The sequence below is a fragment of the Danio rerio genome, chromosome 2 (genome assembly GCF_052040795.2).
Source record: "Danio rerio strain M-AB ecotype USA chromosome 2, GRCz13ab, whole genome shotgun sequence".
NCBI lineage: Eukaryota > Metazoa > Chordata > Actinopteri > Cypriniformes > Danionidae > Danio > Danio rerio.
The window spans coordinates 61,181,578-61,203,658 of record NC_141022.1 but is presented as its reverse complement, the minus strand read 5'-3'; the positions used below and the strand labels follow the sequence as shown (position 1 = coordinate 61,203,658).

Sequence of the window (22,081 nt, the reverse complement as noted above, 5' to 3'; positions counted from 1 at the left end):
GGTAATTTAATCAAAATTTGAATAAAACTCTGCATGTAATTTGTAATTGAGACCAAAAAATACTAAATAAATAACAATTGGTCAAAAAACAAAGGCTCCATGTTTTCCAGACATGTTTATATTAATATAATATTATTCATATTAGTTATTATTAATATTCATATTTCTTTATATTCATTTTTATACAACACTGTAATTTTTTTACTTCAGAAGAGTTAAGAAATTATTTTTAATATCAGTATTTTGTCAAAACCCCCTGATATATAACAATAGCACTGCGTGATTTATGAAATATCATGTAAATAACATGATATACGAGTGTCCCAGTACATATCCATGTCCAGTGGTACTTTTAAATGAAGGATACCATGACTCAAAGATGTCTACAACATGTTATTTACGTGTATGATACATTAAAGAATCGTTTATAATAAATAAATAAATAAAAAACGTGTAATGTAAACCCCACAGCATTATATTAAGTATAACGTTAGTATATGACTACTGTATTGAATCACAAGCTACTACTAAATAGTCCTACAGGCTACTTTTTGTACTGGTGTCTGTATGAAGACAGGATTTATCAATCAGATAACATCCTATATGAATAAATGACAATATAAGACTGTATTTAATAATAAATATAATTACTCACCACCGACGCAGAGCAGAGACATCGCGTCGACCTCCGGAACGGGACGGTCCGTTATACGTGCTGTGATTTAATTCAGCCGTTTTCCACTCAAAACACAGCCATGGCTTCAGAATCGCTCAAATAAACGCACAAACCGCTCAATGAACAGATAATGTCCGTGTAAAGCACTTTTAGTCCATCAGTTGGTCGCCTCTAGCGCACTGCCATCTTGCTTCAGCACCGCGGACAGCTCGCGAAGTGACGTCACGTTGATGAGAATCAGACGGGCGTCACACGTCACAGAAAGCGCGGGAGTTTCTCTGCACACGCGGGAAACACCCTCTGGTATTGTCCAGATGGGATACAGCTGCGGATACTCACATCAATATAGCATAATTTTTGTGAAACTCTACAACAATAATTCATATTTCAACATTACAGATGGTGGGGATTAAGGTTGGGGTAGACGTTAATAAATTACAATTTAATGGGTCTTTTAATAAATAATATAAATATTATTCGGTGTAATTACTGTTTTACATTACTGTAATGAGGCTAGGGTGGGGTAGACGTTAACAAAACACAACTTAATGTATAATTGAATAAATAAAATGAATATTACTCTACTCGTTTTACATTACTGTGATAGTTGTGTTTAGGGTTGGGGTTGGTAGACGTTACTAAAGTACAATTCATTGGAAATTTAACCAAAAATACTAATAATATTCCGCATATTTACCGTTTTACATTACTGTGAGGCCTAGGTTTGGGGTGATGGTGGGGGTAGACGTTAATAATATACATTTTAATGGGTAATTTAATTAAATATATAAACATTACTCAGTGTAATGAGGGTTTTTACAATAATGTGATGGGTTGGGGTGGAGGTAGATGTTTATAAAATACTATTTAAAAGATAATATAATAAATTGTTTAAATAATTCTTGTTAACATCCGGCCGCAGCTGTATCCCTTCTAGCAACAACCGGGACGGACCCCCGCACATCCGCATGCAGAGCTGCGCCTACGTGCTGAAATTACATTACATAACAGCAGAGGCTGGACAGTTTACACAAGTCTTTGATTAAACCCAGCTGAACATGCCAGATACACGCTGTAAAAAATGCTGGATTCCACGCAAATCCTTAATGTTTTTTTTGTAAGTGGACTGAACATAAAACTATTAAGCTGTCCCAAAAAAATCTCAAGATCTGTGTTGATTGAGCTCATTTTAAATGAGTAGTTGGAACAAAAAACATTTTTTCCAGTGTACAAGAAAACGTCTTCACTGATTAATATCAAATTTCAGTTCAGTTACTTTATTTTGTCATTCAAAACACCACAATAAAATTGTAATGCCGAACGAAACTAGGTTACAACAGACCCAACAAAACATAAAAAACATCCCTGTACAAACACTATAAAATCCTAACATAATAAATAAGCTTTTTTATTTCAAAAATATATTTAAAAAATATAGTTATAAAAGATATAATTTAAAAAATCTCTGAAGAGAATAACTTGATGCTTAAATAGCCTACCTATTTCACCATTTGTTATAATAGTTGTAATAGTAACAACTTATGCTAGTTTAACTATTTATTGATTTATTATTTTACACTAGCTATCAATAGGGTTTAAGAAATGGTATTATTCAAAAGCCTTATAATGACAGGATAAAAACTATCACGAAACCACACTGATTTGCTCCTCAGGCTTCTGTAACGCCTGCCTGATGGCCTGAGCAGACTACAAATTTACAGTTGACATTAAAATGATTAACCCTATAGGCTACTGTGAATTATTTATCTTTTAAATTATTTCCCAAGTGGTGCTTCACAATATTTTTTCCACAGATTTTTTACTATTATTTTTTCTTCTGAAAAATATTTTTTAGGCAACACTTGGTCCACGTACTTACTAACATTAATATTATTCTGCAGCATTTATAAACCATATTACAACAATAACTAATGCATTACTAAAATCCAAAGTTGTGCTTGTTTACGTTAGTTATCCACAGTGAGTTAACATAACATAACATAACATAACATAACATAACATAACATAACATAACATAACATAACATAACATAACATAATTACATAACAACATAACGTAACGTAATGTAACGTAACATAACGCAACTTAACATAACACAACATAACATAACGTAACATAACATAACATAACGTAACATAACGTAACATAACGTAACATAACATAACGTAACATAACATAGCATTACATAACATAACAAAACATAGCATAGCATAACATAACATAGCTTAACTTAACATAACAACATAGCATAACATAGCATAACATAACATAACGCAACATAACATAACGTAACGTAACATAACATTACGTAACATAACGTAACGTAACATAACATTACGTAACATAACATAGCATAACATAGCATAACATAGCATAACATAACAAAACATAGCATAGCATAACATAACATAGCATAGCATAGCATAACATAGCATAACATAGCATAACATAGCATAGCATAACATAGCATAGTATAACATAACATAGCATAACATAGCATAACATAGCATAGCATAACATAACATAACGTAACATAACATAACGTAACATAACGTAACATAACGTAACGTAACATAACATTACATAACATAACGTAACATAACATAGCATAACATAACATAGCATAACATTACATAACATAGCATAACATAGCATAACATAGCATAACATAGCATAGCATAACATAGCATAACATAGCATAACATAGCATAGCATAACATAGCATAGCATAACATAGCATAACATAGCATAATAAAACATAACATAACATAAAATAAAATAACATAACATAACGTAACATAACATAACATAACATAACATAACATAACATAACATAACATAACATAACATGATATAAAATAACATAACGCAACATAATGTAACGTCACATAACACAACGTAACATAACATAACATGACATAACATAGTGCAATGTAACGTACCATAACAAAACACAACACAATGTAAGGCAACGGAGCGTAACATACCATAACGTAACATAACATAACACAACGTAACGTAAGGTAATGTAACATAACATGAATAAAAACCGTAATAAATGTATTTCTTGTTTGTTTATGTTGATATATACATTAACTACAGGTTTGTAGCCAGCCTATTGAAAAGGGTAGTTCTTTTTTTCTGAAAAAGTGGACCGTTTTTGCAGTAATTCACCTTTTTCCCAATTCAGTTATGCATTTTAGTGACATTTTAAGCAATAATCTTTGCTGGATCAGCTTGTCGGATGGTGATCAAAACTACACTTTTTTGATGCATCAAAAATATTTCCGACAATTTACGCAAAGTGCTCACTATATTATTTTATTAAGAAGTATTTATTTACAAATTTGCATCTAATCTGTAAATTAATCCAGTTTTAGAAATATTATTATGAGATGGGCATTAAAGAAACGAATAAAGAAATATGAAAACATACTTATTTGTGAAAATACAAATTTATTATCATTTATCATAAAAAAGGAATCTGGTGAAACTTGATTTGAAATAAAAACTGTAGCCTATGGGCAAATAAAAACCGGCCAGCTCATTTAACTTTGCCCAGTCAGATTTTGGCCACTTGAATAATTAAAAAATGTATTAAAGCCTTTTTTTATCTATAAAAGTCACAATTTATGATGGCATAGCAAGTGTATGGGTGTTTCCTAGTTATGGGTTGCGGCTTGAAGGGCATCCACTGCATAAAACATATGCTGGATAAGTTGGCGATTCATTCCACTGTGGCGACCCCAGATTAATAAAGGGACTGAATGAATGAATGAATGATGGTATGGCAGTCCAAAATGGGACAAATGAGCTTCTTCGAACCACCTGAACCCACTCCTGGCTTTGGGCCTGAACTAATGGACCAGTATTTGAAAGCATTACCCTTATTTCTTTTTAATTAATGAACTAAATAGGTCCTAGTGTACACACACACACACACACACACACACACACGCGCACACACGCGCACACACGCGCACACACACACACATACATATATATACATATATACATATATATATATATATATATATATATATATATATATATATATATATATATATATATATATATATACACACATACATACATACATACAGTACTGGGTTGCAGTTGGAAGGGCATCTGCTGTGTAAAACATATGCTGGATAAGTTGGCGATTCATTCCACTGTGGTGACTCCTGATGAATAAGGAGACTAAGCCGAAGCAAAATTAATTAATTAATTAGAATTATATGAACAATGGTATATTAATGGCGAGAAGGTCGCTGGTTTGAGCCTCGGCTGGGTCAGTTGGCGTTTCTGTATGGAGTTTGACCGGAAGCACGTGAAATGTAGGAGCAGCACTTTGTGTGGATATATCCGGGCAGCTTCCTTCTCTAACTGCATTTGCAAAGGCTCAAAGTGATTATACGGACTCCAGCTTCACGCCTTGGCTTTTTTCACGCAGAAACGCCGCATCTGCGGCAGCTGTGAAGGTGTGACGTCATTGGCGCGCTCCTCCTGACGTCCGCTCGGGGGCGTCGTCGCGTTCACGAGCATTCATCATCTGTATATCTTTTTATTCTGTCACTTTCATGAATACACGGACACACAATACGGACAGTGAGCAAGGTAAACAGTGGATATAAGACAACAGACCATTTATTCATGTTATCCATCATCTTTTAGCATAGCCTTCAGTTGTTTCGTGGTACAACGAAGATGTGCTTTTATGAGGGAGACACAAAGGATTTCTGGATTACTCCATCTCCTACATTATAATGACTGTGCTCTGAACACTCTGCAGGACAATTACAAACCTCGCCAAGTTATGGAAATTGTTTATCAGTTTTATTTTTCATAATGAGACAGTTTGTGGTGTTTTAACACCACAGGCGTTTATGTACAAAACCATCAGATAAAATGTACTGCTGAAATAATAATAACAGTGTGTGCTATTCTGAATATAACTAATGTAGCGCATATGTGCATGTTTTCCTTAATTTATAGATAATTTCTCCTACATTACATTATACCTCTGTTGTGTTTAGATGTAAAAAAAACTTATTTAAATTATAAATAAAAACTAAACAATATATATATATAATATAAATACAAAATTCAATTAGTTAATACTATTTTATTAATAATAAATTTGACATAAAACTCCACACATGTGCCCTTCGGACCGGATGTTGACAGTGCGCGCGATTTGTTTACTCATTCAGCGGGTGCGCGCCTCGGTCCAAGATGGCTACAGGAGACAATAGCGGTCGGGTTCCGTGTTTAAATTTCTCGGTGCCCGGACCTTTGGGTAACAGTCAACCGAGCAACAGCCCTTTCGCATTGGCGGCGAGTCACGGAGGATCGGTCGGGGGCGGTGGAGGCTCTCAGGGGGTAACGAGACGCTCAAATCCTCAACCGGGGCCTCAGGCCCTGGAAAGCCCCGGTGTCGCGTCGGGACTTCCGCCGAACTTGATGAACGCTGTCCCGGCTGCCGCGGCGGTGGTGGGCCCGCTGGCTCCGGCCGCCTCGAACATGACAGGGAGCCCGTCAAACGCAGCGATGACACCGGCGGCCGCCACACACTCAGCCCTGTCGGCTCCACCAGCCGCTGCCGCCGTGCTTGTGTACCGGGAGCCTGTTTATAACTGGCAGGCGACGAAAAGCACCGTGAAAGAGAGATTTGCGTTTCTGTTCAATAATGAAGTACTGAGTGACGTTCACTTTCTAGTGGGTAAAGGAATGGGAGTCCAGCGGATACCTGCGCACAGGTGACTCTTTTAATACACTCATTGCTAAAGGGCTAAAGTTGGTTTTATTTTCGCACCTTCAGACTTTCCGCTTACTAACGCTAATATCATTTCAGAAATGTGTTGTTTGCGAACACATAAATAGTGAAACATATTAGCAGACAATGACTATCAACGTACAGCATTGTTCACAGTCAATTAAATAGTGCTAATGTTGTTCTTAAGTCACACTTGCATACGATTTCAGATCTAATACTCAAAGTAGGGGTGTAAACAATCTAGTAAGGTGACCAGGGGCCTGTTTCAGAAAGGAGGTTAACTGAAAACTCAGAGTATTTTAACCCTGAAATGAGAGAAACTCTGGGTTTTCCGTTTCAAAATGGCAGGTTTGTTAAACTCGAGAAAGCAGGGTAAGTCAAGCCTGTTTCTGAAAGAAAGGTAACTTTAACTCAGAGTCAGTTACTGTGGTAACTTACTCTGTGAATCTAACCTGGTCAGAAGCAGGTTTTATTCTCTAAACTCAGAGTTTCTGTCGGTCTCCTCCCCTTTTTTTAAAGATGAAGCGGTATTTCTCGCCTTAGCCTTACATTTCCACACACCTATTTTTATGCTCATTTTGGATACGTGCATAAAAGCGATTGATAGAAATGTCATGATGCACATAACTTTTTAAAATATGCATAAAAAACGCGCATAACTGAGTAGGATAAACTTTTATTCGATAGAAAATGTGTGCATAAACTACGATGGAAACACTTTTACTAAACAAATTACAGTATGTACATTAAAAAAAAGATCATGATCATATGATAATGAAAATGTGTGTAAATGGACAAACCAGCAAGCTGAGCACACTGTAACATGTCTTAAATATTGTTTTAGTCATTCTAAAATGCCTTAACTGTTTCAGTATTAGTGTATATTATTATTACCTCCGAACGTCTGGTGCGTGTCAAGAGTCTCCGCGTCTCATGGCTTCAGACGCCCCCACGTGTTCATTGTGTTTCAGCATTGTCTTCTGACATCGAGGCGCAAGTACATTAATTAGGCTAAATAAAGAATTAATTGACGCAGCTTCTTCTACCACAGTAAATTCTGTTTTTACTGTTGATATTTGGTGCCAGTTTAATCAGGAAGTGACGATTTTTTTCTCTTTGACTCGTTGGATGGAATTTTATTCGCATCTTTTATGCAATATGCCAGTTTTGCACATAAATTTATGTAATATATTTGGATGGAAACATAGCTATTGCCTACATTTTAGTCACACACAGAAGAACTGTACTAGAATGACTTATCCTTTTTTAATAAATAATTAAATTAAATTCACCTTCGACATGCACTGTAACTAGATTAATGGGATTATTATTCTTTCTAAAAAATATTTTTAGTACTGCTTACCTTCTAAATGTTATATTAACCTCTATCACTTGATCAATAAAAAAGGCAGACACACAAGTGCACTGTTAAATCATTTAAAACTAATAAATGTATAAAAAAGTTTAGAAAAAAAATATAAACGTCACAAATTACATTACTTATTTTATTATACTTAAATATTTAAATACTTAAAAAGTGAAATTAGGCATTAACTTGAGCAGCTGTTTTCCCACGCTAACTGTCTCTTCCTCACTGATGGTTGTTTCTTTTCAAATATATACACACTCATATTTGCTATAACTTTGCATGAGAACATCAAGTTCAGCTGGAGAAAGAAATGGTGATCTCTTTTATAAGATATTGCCATAGTCACTCGTAATGTCTACGCTCCATTGATAATGCCTTTTTAAAGTCACGGTGTGCGCGCTTAACTCTGAGTTGGTCTACTCGAAGTTGATTGACCCAACTCAGATCAGCTGTTCTGAAACCGAAAACTCTGAGTTTTTAATCTCTCGGTAAATCAACTCAGAGTTCAAATTTAAACTCTGAGTTGTTTGAACCTCCTTACTGAAACAGGCCCCATGTCAATAAGTTGTCGCTATTCAAAAATGAATGAATGTGCGATTATTAAACCAACTTTAACGTTACCTCAATCTCTTTGTGGCAGAAAGTTTAATTAAATCTTATGTACTCACCTTCGTATCCTCCCGAACTGCTTACTGGCTGTTTATCCGTGAAACACAAAAGGAGATGTTTCGCGGGATGTTCATGCGCACTTTCCAGTATAATAACAAATGTGGATGGGACTGTTGCTGTCGAGTTTTATAAACGGCATTATCTATCATAACACTGTCTCCTACAATATTTTACTAAGTCATTTTATGGCTTTTTTGACCAAAGGATTAAGATTGACAACTTCTTTTGCTAAAAAAAAAATCAGCTGGCGTACGCGACACGCTAACGCAATCAAACATACCACGCACGCGCCTGGTCACGTGACACAGGAGAGCCAATAACATTGGTATTTTATAAAAACAAAGTGTGTGGTGTTCAGTTATTTATTTATTTACTACCTACGTTTTTTTGTAGCTATTAAACTAGAAATCAAGTTATGATATTAATTTGAAAGGCAAAGGTATACAAATACTGTTATAGTGTCAATATTATATAGAGGGTTTTGTAATGAAATTTATAAAAAAAAATTTGTTACAGTTGAATTTATTATGGTTATTATAATTATTTCTCATATAATTACTAAAATGTCTCATTTTATGCAAGTCTTAATTGTTAAAACTTTAATGTAAATAATTAAAATTACTCTATAAATTCATCCCATTGTTGTTGCTTTTTACTTTATTAGCTGACATGGTTATATTATTTTTTTCATCTGATTTTGTAATAAATTTTAATCAATAAATACTATTATGCATTTAAAAAATGTCCTGTTTTTTACTTGATTAGCTGACATGTTCTCGTTTTCTTTAAATTTTCTCATTCTGATTTTGTTTTTATCATTAAATTACGTTTACATTTTTAACTTGCATTTATTAAAAAGATAACAATTCAATGCTTATTTGCAATAGGGTATATGCCGAGCTAGTGTTGTTCCTATACTGATAATCGTCTGGCAGGCCCAAATTGGCTAATCGGGAGGACCGGGAGAATTCCCGGTGGGCCGGCCCGTTTTTTGGCCGCGAGGGCTGGTGTCCCTAGCTCCAGAATCTGTTGCTCTCAGCAGTCACACTTTTTAAATTTATTTATTTACTTACTTGACCACAGTCTTCTTATTCATTATTTTACCGCAGCTCTGCTCTTTTTATCTATTTTCTCGCAGCCTCGTAAACAAGATGCAGCCTGCAGGTTAATGATGATATAACTCAGATGTGTCACCTGTTAATGTACAGCTGTTGTGGTCTAGTGGTTAGCACGTTAGATTACGACGCCACCGACCCGGGTTTGATCCTCATTTGAGTAATTTATTTTTTTCATATGTATTGTTAAGACATATAATACTGTTAGGGTTGTTGAACATTTGAAGTTCTAAAGCAGCTGTTTTCTAAAAAAAAAAACGTGATAGTGTCATTAGAAACTGAATTAGAAATGACCTTATTTTAATATAGTCAGTCGTGAACTGAGGTGGGCCGGTCCGAGGCTTGAAACTACAGGGCTGAAAAGGAGTCCCACTCCGGCCCTGTCATCCGGTGACCTGTTATTGTGAGTTTTTTTCCATTTTACATGGTTCCTTTTACAGCATGGATGTTGTAATGTAATTAAAATACATTCAGTTAAACAGACTTTGGCATTCATTTAGTTGCTCAAGCGTAAAACTAGACAAAAAGCTGTTTACTCGCACACACCTGTCAGAATCCACAGGTTAGCGCAGAAGCTCCATTAAATATACTGGGGCAAAATAAATGCTCATATTATAAAGACATGGCGGGGGAAATGTAATTTAATGCAGTGCTTCTTGCACAATCTGAGACCCACTTTATATCAGATATCACTCAGGCAGTGGAGGTCGCTGATTTTTAAAGAAACCATATCTTAAACGCACTAATTTTGCAGTGGCTTTCAGTTCACCGGAATCAGTTAACCCTGGTTACTGACAAATTAAAAGTCCTATTAGCATGCTTCGGCATATACCCTATTAAAATATTATTTATTGAATACAAATATTATAAATGCATTATTTCTTGTACTTAAATATCTAAAATCGAATGTTCTCTGTTGCAGGTTTGTTCTGGCGGTTGGCAGTGCAGTATTTGATGCCATGTTCAATGGAGGCATGGCCACCACGTCCACAGAGATCGAGCTCCCAGATGTAGAACCTGCTGCATTCCTTTCATTGCTTAAGTATGACATCTTATTTCCTTTTCGGCACGCATGTGTTACACTTTCCAGAAATATGCAGATCTTGTTTCTCCTCAGATTCCTGTACTCTGATGAAGTTCATATCGGACCCGAGACGGTGATGACGACTCTCTACACGGCTAAAAAATACGCTGTTCCGGCTCTAGAGGCACACTGTGTGGAGTTTCTGAAGAAGAACCTACGAGCGGATAATGCGTTCATGCTGCTTACACAAGTATGTTTTGTTAAGCATGTATTTATTACCCTTCATAATGTGCAAATGGGGTATATGCCTAGTGAGCTGTTGTGTTTCCCATACTGATAAACTTCCGGTGAGCTGTTATTGTGAGTTTTTTCCATTTTATATGGTTTTTTTTACAGCATTAATGTTGTAATGTCATTAAAACACAATCAGTTAAACAGACTTTGGCAATCATTTAGTTGCTCAAGCGTAAAACGAGACAAAAAGCCGTTTACTCGCACATGCCTGTCAGAATCAGCAGGCTAACGCAGGAGCTTCATAAATATACTGGGGTAAAATAAATGCTCATATTATAAAGACATGGCAGGGGGAAATGTAATTTAATGCAGTGCTTCTTGTACAATCTGAGACCCACTTTATATCAGATATCACTCAGCCAGTGGAGATCGCTGATTTTTAAAGAAAACAGACCTTGAACGCACCGATTTTGCAGTGGCATACAGTTCACCGGAAACACTAAACCCAGGTTACTGGCAAATTAAAAGTCCTATTAGCATGCTTCAGCATATACCCCATTGAAATTGTGAATTAAAATTACGGCTAATGGACATGCGTCCATTTTGTTGTTGAATAATAATGATGGGTTCACACTAGGGCTGCATGATACTGGGAAAATATTTGATGGAGTGTTGCTATAATGATGTTTATTACAATAAAACGTACTTTAAAACCTTCTATTTCATTAGCAATAAAAAAAACAATAACTTTTATTTATGTAATGATCATACAAAAATAAAAAGGTAATAGATATTTTTTTGAGCTAATTAAATCTAATTACAAAAGCTAAGCTTTAAAGGGTCACGAAACACCAAAACACATGTGTTGAGCTGTTGACAGTGGTATATGTGTCCCACACTGCTAAAAACACTATTAGGACACCTATATTTCACTAAAAAGTGTAAATTGGTTGTTTTTGCGTTATTTCAAGCAAATTCGTACTTCCGGTTTGAAACGAATTTTTGAAGCTGCGTCACGGTCATGACATAATAGCGTGTATTCCAGCGTGCAGACTGGACGTCTGTGCCAGAGTGAGTCTTATTACGTCTTATAGTGTGCTGCATTAATGCATGAGTAAGGCTTGGTTCAAACCAATCAGCGCGCTCTATTGTGCAACTTCATTAATATTCATTACTGTCAAGAGTGTAGACGGCAAAGACGCCAGGTTGTGTTGGCAAAACAAGCGTGAAGTGTTGCTTTTATAGTTTGCTGCAGTGAAGTTTTGTTTTCATTTTCTCTCTGTGAGAGCGCAGCTGGAGTCACGTGTGGATTAACAGTGAACGCGACGCTCGACAACAATAACTTACGTGTCTAAGGAGGAACATTGTTTACCTGAGAGCTGTTCTCATCTGCAAACGCCAGCGCCGTGCGGTATTAAACATTGCATGAAAAATACACGCTTACAGCAGTTCCTCGAATCAAATATCTCGTTTGTCGCGAGGGACATGAATGAATTCCCTGAATGAAAGAGTCAAACTGCAGTTAAAGTCCACCATTTAATAATTTGGCAAATAATTCGACTACAGATGTCCATGTAAACACAGTCACTTTGTCCCCTGTGTGTGTGTGTGTGTGTGTGTGTGTGTTTGTGTGTTTGTGTTTTGACTCTGAAAGTCAGCGCGCCCAAATAGACACTCCCACACCAAGCCTCTTTTCTTCCTCCGACACTCCCCCCTAAACAGAGCTGGACACGCCCACTTTTCTGACTTTTTCCAAAGTAGAGGTGTGAAAACACCCTGCTGAAACGAGGGGGTTTCATGGCCCTTTAAAACAGCACAAATGACTGAAAACCTTACTGAAAAAGTTCTGATTCTTATTGCCTGTTGTCATTTTCCTCTCTCGCCTCCCAGCATTCATGTTTATTTTCAGCTCTGGGTTCACTAATGGTTTCCACTGAGTGGTACAGTACAGAATAGGTCACCTTTACCAGGCTTGCATTTCCACTACCAAAAGGGTACCAATGGTGGGCGTGGTGTACAATAGAAAGTTGCAGTCGACGTCATTCTCACTTAAAGAAATGTCAAAATAAAGCTGTACAGGTCATTCACATATACAATAAGCACTTCTCACAAAACAGATGCTGAATACACATAAATACTTCTGTATAAGTCTTCATAACTAACCATTGTATGAGCAGGGTTTGATTATAACTGCAGATCTATGATAGCCTACTGTAACGTCTGCGATTACACAAAATAAATAAATAAATAAATGCAACATATATGAGCACACACAGACCCTTACAGTCTCCGATATGTTACCAACTACAGAAAAACTACACGCAGCAGACATTTAGTCCTTATTTAGGTTCAAAAACAGCACGCATCATGAAGCCCACAGTCAGAGCAGACCTCTCATCTGTGTCTGTAATCTTCAGCAGCACATGTAGCCTCTGTTAGAGAGTCATTCCGTCATCCAGAGTTCATCACAGTCCAAAAGGCGATGATAATAGTTAAACTTTGCAGTTTGTGCATGTTTTAGGTTGCTGAAAGAATCATTTGCTCCTTTGTTTTGTCTGGCTTCTCCTTTGTTATTTTGCACTTCACGCTCACGTTTGTCTGTTTCTGAAAGGATCGGATGTCAGAAGCACTTCACTAATCATGTGCACGCTATTATCATCAGCTCAAGAAGTTCGTTATTTCAGATATAGACGCGCAGTGAGCTCGGCGAGAAAGTGAACGGCCTTGTAAACAACTACGGGGTACAGGTTAGATCCTGCTCTACTTGGCTTTGTGGCTGTTCATCAAGACGGTGACCAGGTTTGTTTGAGCTCGGGTCGACCATGGCTCATTATTATAAGCATATGTTATTACGGTGTAATGTCTCGGCTGTTTATTTAAGAATGGTTTTTATTTTGTTTTCATTCTCCTGGCTTGTTGCATAAGTGAGTAACATATCTCTGTAAGCCAATAGCGTTCAGCTGCATGTCTAGCTCTACCTTTTGGTACCCTTTTGTTGTGCTAGGTGGTGTTTTCACACCTCTACTTTGGAAAAAGTCAGAAAAGTGGGCGTGTCCAGCTCTGTTTAGGGGGGAGTGTCGGAGGAAGAAAAGAGGCTTGGTGTGGGAGTGTCTATTTGGGCGCGCTGAATTTCAGAGTCAAAACACACACACACACAGGGGAGAAAGTAACTGTGTTTACATGGACATCAGTAATCGAATTGTTTGACAAATTATTAAATGTTAGACTTTAACTGCAGTTTGGCTCTTTCATTCAGGAATTTCATTCATGCCTCTCGTGAAAAACGATATATTTGATTCGAGGAACTGCTCTAAGCGTGTATTTTTCATGCAATGCTTGAGATTGCACAACGAATGAGAGAAAAAAAACTCAGCATTTCTCTGTAACTTAGATGCATTTGGCAGGTAGCGTCAGAAAGCCGTGTGTGTTATTCCGATCACAAAATGTGGTGAAAATCCTACACGAGGTTAAAGTTTGGTTGTGGTGCTAACATGTTTACACTCGGTGTAATAGTTAACTTAGTTCGATACGAACAAACTGAATAAACAAAGAGCACTGGTCGCTCACTTACCAAATCTGTAGAGACAGGACAATCACCAGCAACTAGAGCCGCGTCTTTTAAAGAGGAGACGAGCAGGAAATCCGGATCTCACCATTTCCAGATGAGAAAAGCTCTCGGGTAAACAATGTTCCTAAGACACATATTGTTGTTGAGCGTTTCGTGCACTGATCCACACGTGAGTCCAGCAGCGCTCTCATAGAAAGAAAATGAAAACAAAACTTCACTGCAGCAAACTATAAAAGCAACACTTCACGCTTGTTTTGCCAACACAATGTGACGTCTCTCTGCTGTCTGAACACTGTGTCAGTAATGAATATTAATGAAGTTGCACAATAGAGCGCGCTGATTGGTTTGAACCAAGCCTTACTCATGCATTAATGCAGCACACTGGGAGATGTAATACGGTACTACCAGGTACAGACGTCCAGTCTGCACGCTGGAACACACACTAAGATCTCATGGCCGTGACGCAGCTTCAAAAATTTGTTTCAAACCTGAAGTACAAATTTGCTCGAAATAACGCAAAAACTACCAATTTTCACTTTTTAGTGAGATATATGTGTCCTAATGGTGTTTTAGCAGTGTGGGACACATATACCACTGTCAACAGTTTAAAAAATGTGTTTTTGTGCTTCGTGACCCTTTAATTTACTGCACTACATAAATATGTATATTTCTTATATGTTTATTGCGATCATTTCTCCATATTTTGTGCAGCCTTATTCCTAACAATATCTACTTTTAATTTTCCATTTGTTTTAGTACTTGTCAAATGTGTATTTGGTTATTCAGGTGAGTAAATTAAAAACAAAGTCAATGCAAACATATTAATAGAGGCCAATTGTTGCGGCTTGGCATGAAATTTGAGATGCATTTGCCGCAAATGTGTGACATTCGCCGTAATTGCATCTATCGTTCAAATAAGTTCACTAAACTAAAAATGTGCACTAGAGTGCACTAAGAGCACATGACGAGGTGCTTTGCGTCTGTTGTGAATAGCCCAGCATAATCGCACATTGACTGCGATATGAGTTTTTGCAATGTCTTATTGTGAGAGGACAAGTTTTGGTCAATAACGCCATGGTTTTTGTAATGCACGCTGTACAAATTAAAAATTATATACAATTATAAAACTCACTGCTGTTTAGTGAGTGTAACCACAGATACAGGAACACTGGAACGTTTTAAATCTGCAAAGATCAGCTGGTCTGTTTATAAGCTGACATACGAGCGATCCGCTGATGAATCGACTGATCTTCGCGGCTTTAAAACACTCCAGTGTCCGTTTATCTGTGTTAACTCTTAGTTAACAGCGGTGAGCGGTGACTGATGACATTCCCAGCCAATCACAGTCATTTCTGTTGAGCAAATGAACACAATAGGAAATCCGCGCTGTTTAAGAACGTTATAAACAGCGCTCAAATGTTAGTGGGAAATGAAAAATGCAGTTTTTAAAAATCCAGTACCGATTGGTATGGAATTCCAGTATCATGACAACACTAGCCTGCATAGGGCAATTTTTCAGGCAATTCAACAAAGTACAATTTCACAAAACTGCAATGGAATCTTTGCTTTTATAACACGTATACATCTTTGGTGAAAAATAATACTGCAATGTGATTAAAACTAATATCAGTCTTTATTGCTTTTGTTTAGTCACTTAACAATGGTTAATGGAAATGCTGTCATCTCGCAACAGTTTTTTTTTTTTTTTTCACCCAGATAATATGTGCATGATGGATGTTTCTGTTTTAGCATGATCCTAATATGCTAACTCTGCTGTTTGGTTGCAGGCGAGGCTGTTTGATGAGCCGCAGTTGGCCAGTCTGTGTCTGGAGAACATCGATAAAAACACAGGAGACGCTCTGGCTGCAGAAGGATTCACTGATATTGATCTGGGTACTGTATCACCAATTCAGAGCCACGGTACCGTATTACAAACCTGCCGATCAGTCCAAGTCCGAAACTCCTGAATGAGCGTTAATACATCTCACACTCAAGGCAATCATTTATATTGCTTTAGGTTGCTTTTATATTTGACTTCATGCTACTTTTGCTTCTTCAATTTTATATATATTGATATAAATTTTTGCCATATCGTCCAGCCCTAAATATATATATATTAGTGCTGTCAATCGATTAAAAAAAATACTAATTAATCGCACCTTTTTAAAAAAAATTATCGAAATTAATCACATTTAAAATACTGAAACTTGTCATTTTAGCTAATTAAATGTAAAATTAATGTAAACGCTAGACCAAAAATAATAAAATTCAAAATATAATTGTTTAATAGAATTTTTGTTTAACTTGTAACACAGATTTCTTCATGTAAACAACAAACCCACAATAAACCATCAAGATCCTGGCTTGACAGCCATATTTATTACAGAATATAAAACACAGGCATGTTAATGACATTTAAATTTCAAACAATCAATGCCAATAAAGAAAACATTGATTTCCATATTGGATTCTAAGTGGACTGCAAAAAAATGCCAAAATACAGGAATTGCAGATGTGGAAAACGGAAAATTATAATAATAAACTATAGAATACAAACTGTTGCACTCATTGTAAAGTTTTATTGCTGTGAGTTGAGAACATTAATTATAGAGTAGAAAAAATTTAACTTAATCCTCCTTTACATTCATCCAGTTGCTAAGACTAGGAGTATCCCGCAAGTGCACAGAGACTCCCAAATGCCCGCAAATGAATGATAATTTCTTGCAAACCGGTCGTTAAATACATTGCACACCCCTCTCGCCTCTACTCAGATACCCTCGCTCACTCCACCCCTGACACCCCTCAACGGGCCTGACACAGACACACACACAGACACACACACAACGCGCTGCAGACGTTTTGGCCCCAACGGCCTTCCATACTGGAGCGACTCCCCTCAGATTCAACACGCATGATCACGTTCATCAAATTTGCTTAAACTAAGCGTCCTAAAGTATTACTGTATTTCACAAGGATTCTGACACAACAACGCGAAGCAGACGCTTTCGTTGCGTTTAATGAGGAAACATGCTAAACTTGGCGGGCTCATGCTGAAAGGCAGAGTAATGCCCTGTCTTTGACAGCTCACGACTTCACCAGAGACTTTCTGAGCATATTCACATAAGACACCAATACTCCGATTTTAATATGATTAAGATTATACTCTTATTAAAATTCTACCGTGTAGCCTTAAAAGGAACCTTACCTTAAAGGAACACCGAGTCATGAAATGCGGAGGATTTTCTTTCTGTTCGCCATGCGGTATCAACTTACAACAGATGTCGAAAGTTAAAAATGAAACACCTGAAATTGCATGAAACTCTGGATAACCTGTGATGCAACTAATTGTTTTATACTGGAACTTGTCTTCAAAAAGTGCTTCCTTGGTCTTATCCACATTTATTGCATGTTGAACACACGTCCACCACAACAAGAAGTAAAAAACCTGCAACTGCGTTAATTGCGTTAATTTTGACAGTGCTAATATATATATATAGTCTTATTTCGATCGAGTCTGAAACCGTGTGATCCGCCAGTATTTCCAAATATGTGATAAAGCGTGTTCATTGTGTTATTGAAGTCCTAGTTACCTCTTCTTGTCCTGACACACAGCTCTTTTTCTCCCGGTGTCTCAGATACGCTGGTGGCAGTGTTGGAGAGAGATACTCTGGGTGTGCGAGAGGTTCATCTGTTCGGAGCAGCGGTCCGCTGGGCAGAAGCTGAAGCCCACCGGCAGCAGCTTCAACCTACGCCGGAGAACAAGAGACGAGTGCTGGGAAAAGCCCTCAGTCTCATCCGCTTCCCTCTCATGACCATTGAGGAGTTCGCTGCAGGTCTTGTGCCCTTTACACTCAACATGTGAAGCCATACATATGAAATAACTAGGGGTGTAACGATTTATCGTTGTACGATTTATTGCGATGCAAAAATGTCACTATGCATCGTGGCGTTATGACGATTTGATTACGATATGTCCGTTTTCTCTTATTAGTTGAGCTGTTTGCACGTGAGCTACGTTTCACCTGCTGTCGCACGTGAGTTCAGATTGCAGCAGCAGTAATGTTAGCAGACCAAGATGAGTGGAGCTGAAATAGAGGATGGCCCATCCTCTCAAAATCAGACGTCTGGCAACATTTCGGTTGTACAGTCATTGCTTTAGACTCGTCTGCTTTTTGACTCGCATACTGGGTCAAACATCCTAGGTTTTAAAGTCTTCACAGTGATTTACATACTTTGCACAGCGACAGGGATACCTCCTAATGCTGTTAAAAGTGTCACAGACTGTATTTATAAGGTACAATTCACCCTAAAATATCATTCTGTCTTCATATAATGTTCCCGCCGCAAAATCACACATGACGTGAGCTGACCGTGAGCTGTTACTACAGAGGGCGGACTAGATAGGCGCGTATGGCAAGCCGTTTTAGCATTTAAACCTTTGTTCTGACTATTCATAAATATATTTAGAGATATCTCTAATTATATTTTGACTAGTCATAATTATAATTCGACTAGTCAGAATGACAATTAGAGATATCTGCAATTACAATTGTACTAGTACGAAATCAGATTGGAGATATCTGCAAATATATTATGACTAGTCATATTCCTCCATTGACTTCCATTAAAGTCTGTAAAGTCTAAGAAGGAAAGCGTTAGTAAATTATTTTTATTTATTTTTTTAAATACAGTTAGTGGTATATCCAGAGAGGCAATTGCAGATTAGGAAGGGAAGTGGAGACTAAATAGTTGAGTTTTTAGTCGTTTCTTGAAGACAGCGAGTGACTCTGCTGTTCTGATGCAGTTAGGGAGTTCATTCCACCAACTGGGCAGATTGAACGCGAGAGTTCGGGAAAGTGATTTCTTCCCTCTTTGAATTTGATGCGAGCAGCAACTGGCAGCCAGTGCGAACGCATGAGCAGCGGAGTGACGTGCTCTTTTAGGTTCATTAAAGACCACTCGTGCTGCTGCGTTCTGGAGCAGCTGAAGAGGCTTGATAGAGTTAGCTGGAAGCCCGGCTAGTAGAGAGTTGTTTAAAACAATCCAAGTAATGCAATCATAATTTAGAGATAATCCTTGCAAAGATCACACCACCGATGAGGAACAGACAATGTAAAGGTTCCTGGAAATAAATGTTCATACTTGATTTTTCTGTGATCATGTAAACCTTCAGTCCAGTGAGATGAATCAGTTGCTTCAGTCCAGTAAATGTTCATATAAAAATACTACCCATCCATTCATTCCTTTTCTTTCCGGCTTAGTCCTTTTATTAATAAGGGGTTGCCACAGTGGAATGAACTGCCAACTTATCCACCATATATTTTATATCCCTGGGAAACACCCAAACATTCTTGCATTCACACACATACACTACAGCCTATTTAGTTCATCAATTCCTCCATAGCGCATCTGTTTGGACTGTGGGAGTAAAAACCCACGCCAACAGGGGGAGAACATGCAAACTCCACACAGAAACATTAACTGACCCAGCCGAGGTTTGAGGTATTCGTGCTACTCACTGTGCTTATAACTGAGGTTTTAATTTAACACTGATTCGGGTGTATCTGAGGCCCTGCAGACAGTCGGTCAGAACTGTTTACTGTCATCTATAAGAAATTCACTCAGACTCCATTTCTCAGTCGAACATTTACTGATGATAAGTTGTGGTTTTCTGAAACAATGCAAAAATAATCTCACATAAGCAATTATATAAATAACAATTATAACATCAAACAACAATACTTATAATTATAAAATATGAATACAAATTGCAGTAACCGCACACCATATGAATGGAAACATTTAGAGTAGTTGTTCCCTAACTGTCCACAAGAGGGCACCAATAGACCACTAAACGTGGCTGAGGCACATTTTCCAATGAGATAATAAATCAACAAGTATAAGTGGTAAATAACTCGACCAAACGATTACACTTGTACATGTAAAGTGTTAACATTACGTGCATTAGGTATACTGAACATGAAAGTTAACTTAATCATCGACTATTATCAGTTACAACTTCAAAATCGGCCATTAGGCGCTATTGAGTTATGGCGCATTTCACCCGCGATCTAAAATAACGAGACATTTACATAAATCAAACCAAATACACTTACTTTCTGTGCACGCACAACTATATACATCATCGGTTGTGTTAATCTGCATGCAAACGTGAGCTGAGAAGCAGATAACTTTAACTTTGCAGTGATTTCAGTTCGGGCTCTTTGTCTGCTCAGCACACCTGCTTCTCTTCCTTCTCTAAGTCCCGCCCATTAAAGTGACGATGCACTTGCGTATCAGTCAGCAAGAGAATGTTCCAGAAGCCTTTTGAACAGTGCTACTGTGACGCCCATACTACAAATAAAATCAGTCTTATTTCTGTTTACCTTATTAAAATAAAAAATAAATAAAGATGGCATAGATTTTCATCCATGTCTCAAGAGCCAGTTTCTGTGCCTGACGATCGGGATGTCGTTGTCCTAACCTTAGTTCCACAATGCATCGGCCACCTTACGGCTCCCCCTGCAGGTTAGAGGAAAGTCCTTACCCCAGGTGGAGGAGTTTAAGTATCTTGGGGTTTTGTTCATGAGTGAGTGAGGGAAGGATGGAGCGTGAGATTGACAGGTGGATTGGTGCATTGGCAGCAGTAATGTGGTCCGTTGTGGTGAAGAAGGAGCTGAGCTGAAAGGCAAAGCTCTCGATTTACCGGTCAATCTACGTTCCTACTCTCACCCATGGTCATGAGCTTTGGGTCATGACCGAAAGGACAAGATCTTGGATACAAGCAGCTGAAATGAGTTTCCTTCACAGGGTGGTAGAGCGCACTCTTATAGATAAGGTGAGGAGCTCTGACACCCGGGAGGAGCTCGGAGTAGAGTCGCTGCTCCTCCACTTTGAGAGAAGTCTGCTGAGGTGGCTTGGGCATCTGTTTCTGATGCCTCCTGGACGCCTACCTAGGGAGGTGTTTCAGACATGTCCCACCGGAAGGCGGCCTCGGGGAAGACCCAGGACACGCTGGAGGGACTATGTCTCTCGGCTGGCCTGGGAAAGCCTCGGGATCCCCCTGGAGGAGCTGGAGGAAGTGTCTGGGGAGAGGGAAGTCTGGGGTTCTCTCCTAAGACTGCTGCCCCCGCGACCCGGCCCCAGAAAAGCGGCAGAAAATGAATGAATGAATGGATTTTCATTTCATGCTCATTTTTTCTGTTAAGCTTTATAGAGAAATAAAAATGACTTGACCTTTACTTGACTAAAAGTCTAAGCTGTCAATCAGACAGCATTAGGATGTTTATTTGGAGCAATGTGATGCTGCTTTATTAACATGTGCTGTGTGTTTCCTTCAGGTCCTGCTCAGTCAGCCATTCTCACAGACAGGGAGGTCGTGAGTCTGTTCCTGCACTTCACGGTGAACCCTAAGCCACGTGTGGAGTTTATCGACAGGCCGCGCTGCTGTTTGCGGGGCAAAGAGTGCAGCATCACACGCTTCGGGCAGGTGGAAAGTCGCTGGGGCTACAGCGGGACCAGTGACCGGATCCGGTGAGAATACACCACCGTTAATACACAAACACTCTCAATATGGCATGGTACGATATCGATTAGCATTGTAACGAGTATGTAATGTGTGCTGTGCAT

At 38.0% G+C, this 22,081-nt stretch overlaps 2 protein-coding genes across 7 annotated transcripts in view; one reads left to right on the top strand and one right to left on the bottom strand.

Moving 5' to 3' along the window:
- The window catches only part of LOC100534673 (protein unc-13 homolog A), a 185,727-nt gene extending 176,912 nt beyond the window's left edge, over positions 1-8,815 (bottom strand). The window contains exon 1 of one of the 2 annotated variants that reach the window (XM_087241636.1): positions 8,511-8,815. Coding sequence is in view for 1 of the 2 variants with exons in the window: in XM_087241635.1 (XP_087097761.1) it covers positions 656-677 (22 nt within the window). In the remaining variant the exon portion in view is untranslated. Of the gene's footprint in view, positions 1-655; positions 895-8,510 lie in introns of those variants that run through there. The other variant, XM_087241635.1, reaches the window with a different exon arrangement.
- The window catches only part of btbd2b (BTB domain containing 2b), a 1,074,195-nt gene continuing 1,058,022 nt past the window's right edge, over positions 5,909-22,081 (top strand). For 4 of the 5 annotated variants that reach the window (XR_015479167.1, XM_087241705.1, XM_087241706.1 and 1 more), the window contains exons 1-6: positions 5,909-6,456; positions 10,549-10,668; positions 10,744-10,900; positions 16,240-16,345; positions 18,088-18,285; positions 21,793-21,985. Coding sequence is in view for 3 of the 5 variants with exons in the window: in XM_087241705.1 (XP_087097831.1) it covers positions 5,933-6,456; positions 10,549-10,668; positions 10,744-10,900; positions 16,240-16,345; positions 18,088-18,285; positions 21,793-21,985 (1,298 nt within the window). In the remaining 2 variants the exon portion in view is untranslated. Of the gene's footprint in view, positions 6,457-10,548; positions 10,669-10,743; positions 10,901-16,239; positions 16,346-18,087; positions 19,973-20,787; positions 21,986-22,081 lie in introns of all 5 variants that reach the window. The other variant, XR_015479168.1, reaches the window with a different exon arrangement.